The sequence below is a fragment of the Elaeis guineensis genome, chromosome 11 (genome assembly GCF_000442705.2).
Source record: "Elaeis guineensis isolate ETL-2024a chromosome 11, EG11, whole genome shotgun sequence".
NCBI classification, from domain to species: Eukaryota; Viridiplantae; Streptophyta; class Magnoliopsida; order Arecales; family Arecaceae; genus Elaeis; species Elaeis guineensis.
In genome coordinates, this window is record NC_026003.2 from 39006816 (window position 1) to 39019331 (window position 12516).

The 12516-nt window shown below is 37.3% G+C and overlaps 1 protein-coding gene across 9 annotated transcripts in view; it reads left to right on the forward strand.

Annotated features, from left to right (window-relative positions):
- The window catches only part of LOC105035825 (monosaccharide-sensing protein 2), a 34774-nt gene extending 25669 nt beyond the window's left edge, over positions 1 to 9105 (forward strand). For all 9 annotated transcript variants that reach the window (XM_029262067.2, XM_073245394.1, XM_010911523.4 and 6 more), the window contains 2 exons: positions 8037 to 8224; positions 8364 to 9105. In XM_029262067.2, the coding sequence (XP_029117900.1) occupies positions 8037 to 8224; positions 8364 to 8799 (624 nt within the window). In that variant the 3' untranslated portion in view covers positions 8800 to 9105. The remainder of the gene's footprint in view (positions 1 to 8036; positions 8225 to 8363) is intronic.
- The last annotated feature ends 3411 nt before the right edge of the window (positions 9106 to 12516 follow it).

Consider the following 12516-nt stretch of genomic DNA (forward strand, 5'->3'; position numbering starts at 1 on the left):
ATATAATATGACATATGTAAGGCTTTCTATTGTCGAAGCATAAGGATTTTGCTCATGCGTTGGATCTTCTCAGGTGTGTCAGGATACATTTTCTTGAAGAGATGAATGCCATGCCTAAAGGACAAGAGACACCTCTTGGAGTTTTTCATGCTGAACATCTTCAGCATCTCTTCTATGTACATTCACTGTGAGAGTCCTTTCATTCTTTTAGATCTATTCCTATAGATTTTTATATCAAAAATATAGGAAGCCTCTTTTAGGTCTTTCATGGTGAATTCTTTTAACAATCATATTTTGATCGATGTTAGCATGGAAATATCATTTTCAATCAGGAGGATGTCATTCACATACAATATGAGGAATGACAGTGCTCTCACTGATCTTTTTGTACACACATGGCTCCTTATTTTTGATGAAATCAAATATTTTGATCACATCATTAAAATGAGTTTCAACTTCGAGATACTTGAGTCCATTAATGGATCTTTGCATTTTGCAGATCTTGTGATCACTATCACTGGATGTGAAATTTATAGGCTGTTTCATATAGATATCTTTCTCAAGATATTCATTTAGGAAGGTAGTTTTCACGTTCATTTGTTATATTTCAAAATCATGAAAATCCACAGTCGCAAGCAGAGTCTGGATGGATTTCAGCATGGCCACGAATGAAAAGATTTTATAATAGTCAATGCCTTCACGTTGACTATAATCTTTCGCAACCAGTTTTGCCGTATAGGTCTCCACCTGACCATCCGAACCGATTTTTCTTTGATAGATCCATTTATACCCAATAGGTACAATACCTTCAGGTGGATCTACTAAGATCCAAATTTGATTGGAATGCATGGAGTCAATTTCTGACTTCATCGCTTCTATTTCTCGGAGTCTACATCTAACATCGTCTCATCGTAGGTCTTGGGATCATTTCTAATGTCTCTATTTTTCATAAGGAACGTTTCTTCTAGATCCTCTATAAGAATACCTAAGTATCTTTCAGGAGGATTAGAGACCCTACTTAATCTACGAGGTGGAGATACCACATCTAGTGGCTCACTAATGGATTCAGGTTCTTGGACTCGATGCTTTTCAGAGACTCTTCGAATTCAATCTTTCTCCCACTGCCTTATTTTGGATAAATTTTTTTTCCAAGAAGATGGCATGACGGCTCACAATGACCATCAGGAAGATAGAAATAGTATCTCATGGATTCTTTAGGATACCTTATAAAATGAGCCATAAATGACCTAGTCTCTAACTTGTCCGCTTGCTGTCGTTTGACATGGGCCGGACATCTCCAAATCTCGAGATAATTAAAAATTAGCTTCTTACCATACCATAACTCGTATGGTGCGGTAGGAACGGATTTAGAGGGAATTCGATTCAAAAGATGAATGGTAGAAAGCAACGCATGTCCCTAAAGAAAGACAGAAAGATCCGTGAAGCTCATCATGGATCGGATCATATTTAATAGGGTCCGATTTCTCCTTTTAGATATCCCGTTGAGCTGAGGCATTCTTGAAGGTGTCCATTGTAAGACTATACTGTTATCTTTGAGATAGGCTCGGAATTTTTCACTAAGGTATTCTCCTCCTCGATCTGATCGAAGAATCTTTATGGATTTTTCGGTCTGCTTTTCTACTTCATGTATGACTCTTTGAACTTTTCAAATGTTTCAAATTTATAATACATCAAATACACAAACCCATACCGTGAGTAATTATCGATAAAGATTATGAAGTAAATGTAGCCACTCTTGGCCTGTACATCAAATGGATCACACACATCAGTGTGCATCAGGGTAAGTATTTCAGTGATTCTTTCTCCTTATCTCACAAAGAGTAGCTTGGCCATCTTTTTTTGAAGACAGGACTCACAAACTAGATAAGACTCGAAAGTCAATGGCTGGAGAAGGCTATTTTTCTCTAGTTTATTAAGTCTGTCCTCTCCTATATGGCTTAGCCTAAGGTGCCACAGATATTTTTGACTAATTCTATCTCTAAGTCTTTTAGATCCTATGGCATTCACAATTTATTCATTAATATTAACACTCGCATCCACATGCAAATGATAAAGACCATCAATCAAGAAAGCACATGTAATAATTTTATTTCTAAAATAAATTATACACATATCTTTATTGAAATAAAAATTGTAATTATCCTGTGCCAGCACAGATGTAGAAATCAGATTTCTACTGGCTACAGATACAAAGTAACAGTCTTTCAAAATTAAACTAATTCCTAACGATAATTGCAAAGGGTAGATTCCGACGGTCACAACAGTAACTCTTGCTCCATTACCGATCCGGAGAGTGATATCGCCTTCCTTCAGCCCTCTAACTTCTAAATCCTGCATAGAAGTGCACAAGTGAGTACTTGAATCAGAATGTAAAATCCAACTAGAAGAAGAGAAAACCGTTAGATTAGTTTCAATTTCGAACAAATCAGATGTACCTTCAGAAAGCCTATCCTTCCTGTTCTTCATGCTCGTCAGGTAGGTCCGATAGTTTCTTATTCAATGGCCTTCGACATTATAATGGAAATATTTTTTCTTATTGACGGCCTTCTTTGGAACCTCCTGCTTCTTTGCTAGCTTCTTCTTTTTCTTCCAAGTAGATTTTCTCTTGGAGAAAGCCCGCTTTACAGTAAGAACTATGCTTTTTGAATCTTTCAAGGTGTCCTCAGCTATTACCAACTTATTCAATAACTCTGGCAAGATGCTATCAGTCTTATTCATATGGTAGTTCATGATGAACTGTCCAAATGAATCAGGAAGAGACTGAATGATCAAATCCATCTACAATTTTTTGTCCATTGTCATCTTTAGCTTTTGAAGCTTTTTGATATCCTTGATCATTGTCAAACAATGATCATTGATGGATTGCCCATCACGCATCTTCGATTTGAAAAGTCTATCAGAGATTTCAAAGTGAGCTGTGCGACTCTGTTCACCGTATAACCCTTACAGGTGAGACAGCATGTCCTTAGTAGTTTGCAGGTCTTCATGCTGGCGCTAGAGATCATTTGATATGGACGCAAGAATATAGCACTTCGTCCTATTGTCTTCATTTATTCACTTCTTAAGTGCGGCCCGTTGATCAAGAGATGGATGAGCTGGCAACACAGGCGCATCTTGATCTAGGATATGGGTCAACTTTTCAGAACTGAGAACAATTCTCAAGTTTCAGAGCCAGTTTTTGGAGTTTGTCCTGGTCAATCTATTGGTGTCAAAGATTCGGACTAAAGGGTTGGAACTCGACATGGTTATCTGCAGAGAATAGTTTCTAATTAGATATTTCGTCCTATTGTCTTCATCCATTCATTTAAGTGCAGTCCGTTGATCAGGAGATGGACGAGCTGGCAACATAGGCGCATCTTGATCTAGGATATGGGTCAACTTTTCAGAACTGAGAACAATTCTTAAGTTTTAGAGTCAGTCTTTATAGTTTGTCCTGATCAACCTATTGGTGTCAAGGATTCAGACTAAAGGGTTGGAACTCGACATGATTATCTGTAGAAAGAATAGTTTCTAATTAGATGTTTGTACTTGTTAAATGTTTGTTTTAGAGACTTTAAAAACAAACAAGGCTCGCACTCTTTTTTCGAATCTCTCACACGGGGAGAAACGGAAAATACATGATCGGTTCTAGTGGATACTGCGGTCCCACTGATCTATAAATACCTTATCTAACAGTTATTGGTGAGTACAGACCAATGAGCGGATAATATCTTGTCCATTGCTTCACTAAGTAAGATGCAGCGGATTCGGTCTTTAAGTTTTGTGGTCTCACCTAACAGTTATTGACATATTTCTTGGTTAAGTCAAATCCACTGTTTATCGGTGAGCGCAAAGTCATCAATGGATCCCTCACCTAATAGTTATTGGGTCCAAATCCGTTTTTACCCCAGGACATTTAATGCCAATAGAGTGGTTGTACCTTCTCGATATAATCGAACCACCATAACCAGTCGAGAACGATCAACATCAGAAAGGCATCCGCATCTCTACAACGGTGGAAGACCGTTAGACTTAATATTAAGTGAGGAGATTTAGATTCAGATCTCTTCTAAGTCAGCACATCTGATGTCTGATTGATTAGGTTCAAGGCAGCATAATTTCATATCTGACTAATCTAGTCGACATGGGTGAACTCGAGTGAATAAGTAATCTAACACAACATAATCTTCCAAAATGATCAGATAAGTTAAGATGAGTGGGGGTTTCTCATTGCTTTTCTTACACCAACGAATTGGTCAGATCAGACAATGGAACTAATTAAATAATCATCATTTAAGCATTTACCTTAGACACCAAATTGATCGATTAGAATCGATCAGGTTAGCCTATTGATCCGGATCCGAACCATTGAGCCAAATTTGATTTTGAGTCAATCAATTCATATCAAAATGTGAATCAATGCGATTAACTGCAACTAAACTTGATTTTTGAGCTCCTTTGACCTAATCCTAACCAACCATTGATTAGGTTCGATCAATTGCTCAAAATCGATAAAGAATTCTAACCTAATTTAATCAATTGATCCTAATTGTAGTCTAATCACAAGATCTAATTTGTTTAACCCATACTCATATGCAATAACATAGTTTTTAAATTTTAAAAATATTTTTTAGATTATGTTTCATTGCATACATTAATGGCTTATGATCTTGAAATATTTTCAGATCTAAACCTAAAGTCATATATCTTATATATGAAGTTTTAGATCTAAAATTTACAAACATATATCACATATATATTAATTTTCAGATCTAAAACTAAAGTTGCACATATCAAATATATTCATATTATGATCTAGATCTAAACATGCATCACATACAATAAAACTAAAATTGTACATATCAAATATATGCATATTAGGATCTAGATTTAAATATGTATCACATACATTTTTTTATTCGCGGTTTTTCTTCATGAGAAACATCACAAGCGGCACCCTTACGCATCATAAGAGAACCCATCGATTGGGCAAGAGAGGGACTTTAATCTCTGTTTTCTCTTATGACCGGACGGTTATGGTGATTGTCCCAATCCAAGTACTAGGCTACTGGGAGATCTAATCTAACATTTTAAATATGTACAGATTAAATTCAGATCTATACATGTCAAAGAAAAACTAGTGGCTCTGATATCATTGTTAGAAAACGGGTAGGATTGCATGCACAAATTTCAAAATCGATTTTGAATTGGCAGTGGAAGCAGATCTAGGTTAAATCCTTTAACCTTACATGCGATAGATCATATTTATTAACTACTCGTGCCTAGATCTAAGACATGTATATAATTTGAAAATAAAAATAAATAACTAATTGGGATCGGATCTCAATACCTTGCACGGATCGAACTACACCGCAGCCGATAATTGTGGATCTGAACGGTTCCTTTAGCTGCGCACGTGCCTAGCCTCCACAGGTATCCACATGAGGACTTGTTTTGATCAGAGGTGGGATACCTCTTCGAGGTGCTATTTCCCTTGTAGAGATCTCTTTGATGGCTGATATGGTTCCCTCTTGGATCTCACAGACTCTTTTAAGAACTAAGAAGGGGAGGAAGAAGAGAAGGCGGCTCGGGTTTTGAGCAGAATTTTTTTTTCAAATTTTCTCTCTTAATTTTTCTCATACTAAGGCGTCCAACTATTGGAGTCTTTTTATAAGTGGGTGTTGGGATAAGGGTTTTTGGGACACCACCTTTCACATGCCAAAACAAGGCGTCCAAAAAATTTAACGCTAAAAGAAGTGTGGCATGAGAAAGAAATCAAATTTGATTCTTTCTCACACCCACTTCTTTCTTAACATGTGAAGACATGAGTTGGCACCACAAACTTTTCTCTTATCCCCTTGATTTGTTTCCATCTAATCCCCATCTCTTGATTTGAATTAAATTCAAATTAGGAAGGGATAAGATGGATGAGTCATCAATATATGCCGCCCATCTTTCTCTGCGCCCCACCCTTTCACGTGAAGAATTCCTCACACAAAACTCTTTTTTGCATGAGATAGAACTTGTGGAAGTTGGGGCATGCGCAAGGAGAGAGTCTTGGGGAGTTGGGACTCTAGGATTTTCTATTTTGATTTCAATCAAATCAGATTTGATTTGACCCAAGAAGAGAATAGAACCTAATCAAATTAGGAACTCAATCTCCTCAATCAAATCTTAATTTAATTAAGAATTAACTGAATCCAAGTTCTGATCAAATCAGGAATTAGTCTTTCTCGCAATCAGGCTTGATCCTATCAAATTCAATCCAAGTCAAATTGAATCCAATTCAATTAGACTTGATCCGAATCTCATTGCTCAATCAAATTGAGTCAATCAAATTAATCCTCCTATAATTCACTAACACTTAGCGAATTACTTAATTACAACTTTTGTATTAGGTTAATCATCAATCACATTAATGATTTTATCTTTAACGATTCATAATCGTTGATCAACCATCAGATCGGATAAGAATCTCTTTTTTGTGTGACTTCATAAGTTTCATTCTGTCAGGTAGTGAGATATATTGTGATCCCTATCATAATATCATCGAAATTTCTTTCGATGGGTTGGAATAGTTCTAACTCTGTCCTTCAAGGATTATCGATCATCAAGACGATGCTCGACGAGTTCCATAATTCACCAGCGACATCTAGCAGTATGTAGTGGCAATCTAGCAGAATGAAAGTATAAACTCCTAGATGCAGTTTTCGTGTGATTCAGTCCTATCGTGAGTCTCGACTTGATGGAGGTTATGAAAAACTCGTCAAATCTCAACGTCAGTCATATACCAGATTGGCTCAATTCGAGTTCACTTGTGAATTTCGTGGAAACTCTTTTTCGATATTCACATTTGCTTTGGCTAAAGATTTTCTGAACTCAGTCTCGCGAATTGCACAGGATTTCTTCTTTTCAACCAAAATTGATAGATTCCATCTAGATGCATCCGACTCTTAATAGTGAATCTGAACCCACCATAGCCAACATACACAGTAAGGATTCGAATGGTTAGGGATCAAGTGAACGTGCAGTCAAACTACAGTAGCTTCACTACGAATAGTCAATGCATCGCAGCTTAAATGTCCACTCATACTACTGCAGCATCGAGAAGAATACTGATGAGTGAGTAGACATCCAAGTGGTTTCTCATGTTGGTCACGCTCAGTACAAGTTCTTTAACAACCACCTGCATTTTCAACGCAGTTTCCTATTGCAAATTCGAGACTCATCTGTCCAAAAGAGAGGTGATTTGTGCACCAATCTAAAGTGGATTGGTCACTGTTCTCTGTGACGATCCTTCGATCGGAAGCATTTAAGAAACTAACCACTAATAATATATGTCTTAAATTCTCAACATCTTGGAATATACAAAATTATCTTTGTTAATTTTTAGGATCAATTATGGACACATAAACATGATTGAAATAAAATTGCACTTTATTAATAAATGTATTGTAAGTACAAAATTAAGTTCTTAAATTACAAAATATGTCAGCCAACAATTGGCTTCTAGGGCATTCATCTAATATTGATATCCTAGTAAAATGAGTCTTTGGTACATTACTGTGCATAGGCATGTCCATGTTTGACATTACGCAGACATGCATGTGCAACAAACATAATAGAGATCGGTGGTAGTAAAAGATACAATCTGTGTTTGTTGTCTTAAAACACTTTTTTTTTTGGTAAATTAAATGGCAGTTTGCTTCAATGTTTTTCCCTTCATCCTTACTATATGAAACTTTTAATGTCCATACTGATTGAGTTTGGCTAGTTTTAACTTTTTTGTATTTGGTTTATAATCTTAACCAAAGTTGTTCACACTGAAAAGAAGCAAATAGTGCTGGCTTGGTCCAACTTTCCTTGTTATATATTGAAGCATTGAAATTTTACCATTCCCCCAAGATCAACCTTATCTGCTTTCTCAAATGCGACATCTACAATGATTTAGATTCCAAATTAGTTTAGTTTCAAGCGACTATGTTCATGGCTTTTTCTTTCCATACGTCATTGTAACACTTTCTCTACCAATGCAGTTTGCTGGCATAAATGGTGTTCTCTACTACACCCCTCAGATTCTGGAGCAAGCTGGTGTTGAAGTTCTTCTTGCAAATATTGGCATCAGTTCAGATTCGTCATCAATCCTTATCAGTGCTCTCACAACCTTGTTGATGCTCCCTAGTATTGGTATTGCTATGAGGCTGATGGATATTTCAGGGAGAAGGTTACTCTTCTTTCTACCTCTTGCATGACCTTTCTAGCTTAATATGTGACATATTTTGCAGAATTTCAGCTTAAATTCACAATCTCCATATTACATCATGGGATAAATAACTGCTATCCTTGTTTTTCCTATTATGCAGGTTTCTTTTGTTGTCCACGATCCCCATCTTGATAGCATCGCTTCTTGTCTTGGTTGTGTCAAACCTTGTGGACCTGGGAACTGTGGTCCATGCTGTGTTGTCCACAGTTAGTGTCATCGCCTACTTCTGCTGCTTTGTCATGGGATTTGGTCCAATCCCCAATATCCTTTGTGCAGAGATCTTCCCAACTCGGGTCCGTGGTGTGTGCATTGCCATATGTGCCCTCACATTTTGGTTTGGAGACATTATAGTGACCTACACTCTCCCTGTGATGCTATCGTCTATTGGCCTTGCTGGTGTTTTTGGAATCTATGCATGTGTCTGCATCATATCACTCGTGTTTGTGTTCTTGAAGGTTCCTGAAACAAAGGGAATGCCTCTTGAGGTCATCACTGAGTTTTTTGCTGTTGGTGCAAAACAAGCTGCAAAAAATTGATTGCTATGAAATTGCAGTGGCAGATAGAGTTCCAGGGTTCCAGGCCATGTTCTTGGCTAGCTATTATTTTTAGCATTACTGAAATTACTTATCTTGTGGGTCTTTGGAAAGTTTAGGATGGGGATAGGGTAAAAGAAACTGAGGGGCAAGGTTTGAAAAGGGCGTTCAGGCAAATTACAAGGTGATGTGTATTACCGGTATTGGGTGTTTCTTGGTTGCGAGGCGTTTGAGAGAAGGGGACTTGGGATTCATTTGCTTTTCTATCTGTGGCATTCTATTCTTTTATCTTGTGAATTTATTCTGTAAGCTTTGATGTGCTTTTGGGATTATTCTCTACATAATGTTTAGATGCTGTAGATATAACTAATATAAAAATTTAGATGTTATAGTAAGTTATATGAATGAAACTCTCTTGAGTTTCAAGCAAATAGCAGCCCCATTAATGGTCTCTGCCTGTTTGTAGCCATGGGCAGTTAATGGGGGATCCGTGGAGCTTTAGGCATGCCAATGTTCCAATATGTTATTGCAAGGGTAGCAAGCAAACTAGGTTGGTGAATTACGACTGAAAAATAAGAGTACTGAATTTGCAGCTGAAAAAGTCTATCAACTAAAAATACGAGAGTATTGCTGGGCACACTGTTGCAATGCACTCTCCCAATTGAAGGCAAATTATGATCTCCATTCTTTAGAGGAACAAGCTTTCCTTGCTTTGAATCCATGTCTCGAGTTTTATCAAAAACTTGCAGTGTCCTTTCTTCTTGCCGGTGCACCCTCTTCACCCGCTGCGCCATCCTCGTCGGGGCGCACCACAATTCAAACTAAGTTTCAACTGCTGTTTGCCGGTAATTTGGTGCGTTGCCCTTAAAATCTGTCCATCGGATCCCCATTTTTTTCATCTTACACATTTATATCAGGGCCCCACATATTTGTTTGTTAAGTCTTACAGATAATTTGCTGTTAATAACCACCTGATGTGGTTAACCTGTTGTACAGTCTTTGGGTTGTTCTAGTTATTGAGAAGGGCCTGTGATCAAGTTTGGCCCACACAAATTGTAGCCATATGTCCTTCCTTAATATCCTTAAAGCTTACCAGCCCTAAAGATGGCAAAATTTGATCCTTGGTCTTAGGCACAACCACCAAAGTAAAATACTTTATCAGCAAGCTAGCTGGTACTCATGGACATTGCTTGATTTAATTAGTCCAATGTATTTAAATGGTATGGTGTAGAAAAATTTTTAAGTGGTACATCTCGCAGCCCGTTGTATGTACATACGCTATCACTGCTATAGCCTGGCACTATTAGATAAGAATGAAATTAAAATGCTTTAAAGATCTTCTTGAACGATTTTAGAATTAAGTAATGCATGCTGGGAGATCCTATTGGGTGATAAGATCTTCTCAGCTGGGTTTTTAATTCACAGATACGACAGGGAAAGAGAAAAATTTTAGTTCATGGATACATTGGGAGGCCTTAACTTCAACATCCGGAGAAATTATTGTCCAGAGCGACAGTTGTTTTTGGACATTTTCAAATAGGCCTGTAAATGGATCGGGTTGGACCGGGTCCTGAGTAATCCAGATCTGATCCGGTTTCTTGATCAGGACTTGATATTGGATCCATACTGATCCCGATAAAAAATCAGATCGGATCAGGTCCATGGCGGAATTTATTGATCTATTGGATCATTCAGGTCGGGTCAGGTCCATATATAACTCGGTCCCAATTCATGACATGCGGATTCGGTTCGGATCCGATTTGGATCGGATCGGATCACGGGTTTAATTTATTTGAAACCTACCATCAATGAATACTAATATTGGATGACAAGTAAGAAAGGTTTCTTTTCCTTTTTCTTTCTCTAATTCTCCAACTGTAATTTTAATAATTAATTGTATTGGATAGCAGAGAAAAACAAGTGGTTTTGAGAAGAGTCAAGATTCCAGAAGTCTACATAAAGAAGAAAAGTAAAAAAAAATATAAATTTTATATAGTAATATAATTGTTCCAATCTAAAACATCATACAAGGGGAATACTTGTACATGATTAAAAATGAGATTGCATATACTGTGAATGACACAACATCTGTGCATATTAGAGCATGCTCTGAAATTTCTTAAAATCAACAAAATGAATTGAAATTCAAGAAGTCCTCTTGCTTTTGTACCTCATGGCACAGTAAACATAAACCAGAAGGTTTGAAAAACTAAGCCCAGCAAGAAGCCAGAAGAAGTAATCGAGATGCTCTTCATTTAAATTATCAGGAATCCATCCAATCTTTCTTCCTCAGATTGTTATAGATGTTATAATAGTCAGAATAAAAGAACCGAAGGATTTGAAAAATTTTTAGTTTTGGAGATTTTTAGTTTGAAAATCAGATGGGAAATATCAAAGGGTTTAAAAAATTTTGACCCAAGCCCAAACCTCTATTTGGGTGGTCACTCTAACTGAGTTCGAGTCCTATGTTTAGATCTGGATCGGATCGGATAGGGTCATGTATCTTATGAAGTGAAATTTGAGTGCAGGGGTAAAATTATAATTTTAAAACTTTTTCAAAATCATTATTTTACAGTGAAAATTATTAATTAATCTAATTAATTAACATGTGTTTACCCTACACTAGGATCTAAATATGATATATAGCATGCATGCATTTAAATTTGAAATTCAAATTACTACTATGTGTTCAGAACACATTACCTTTATGCGGGTAGTTGATCGCCGCAACCTGATCACCGTCGGGAGGGTCTGATCATCACAACACAGCCACACAGTGTGTCTGGCCTCTGTGGATCGTCCACACGAAGCTCTCGGTCTGATCGGCTCCTCATGAATGCTAGTTCATGACTGCACTTTTTTGATGATCGATGTTGATCGAACTCCTTCGATCGATGTCTGTCGACTCCTCAGATGCTCCGGATTGTCAGCAAAGATGATAGAGAGGTTGATGATGCTCTTTCTGAAGTTTGGTGGGCTCACGATACTCGTAGCTCACGTTCTCACTTCCCGAATCCTAAGCCAAAACCCTAGGGTACACAAGAAAAGCTTGCGCCCACTTCTCTCTCCTTTTCTCTTCTTTTCTTTGCTTTTCTCATGCAAGAAACCTCTCTCATGCCACCCTTTTTTCTTTGATGCTTTGTGCGCACGCCCTCTCTTATCTCCTTTTTAAAACGATGCAAGATCACATCTTTGCAGTATTTTTACCGCGTGAGAGGATAAAGATAAGTGGTTGCTCATTTGAATTCAAATCAAATTTGAATTCAAATGCCAACCAACTCATTCCTATCCACTCTACGCGTGAGAAGAGAGGAGGCATGGCTTCTCTTGTACGTGGAGAGATTTCACGAGAAACTCTTTCTCGTGTATGATAAGTGGCGCACAAGATAAATAAGGCAAGAAGGCGCAAGGGATAAGTTATCCATTTAAATTCAAACACCCTTTGAATTTGAATGGCTAACAAATCAAGTTTATCCAAATAATTGGCGCACAAGAGTGGGCATGGGAAGGCCTTTGCGTGTGAGAAAATTCACGAGAAGTTATTTTTCATGAATTCAAATGGGCGCAGAAGAAGTGAGGTGGCGCAGGGAGTTGAGGTCAAGGTGGTTTCTAATTTTAAATCAACCTAATTGAACTAACTTAATTAAAATAAGTTAGGTCCAATTAGACTAATTTAAACCCAACATAATTAGACTTAATTAGGCTCAATAAAATCTTAAT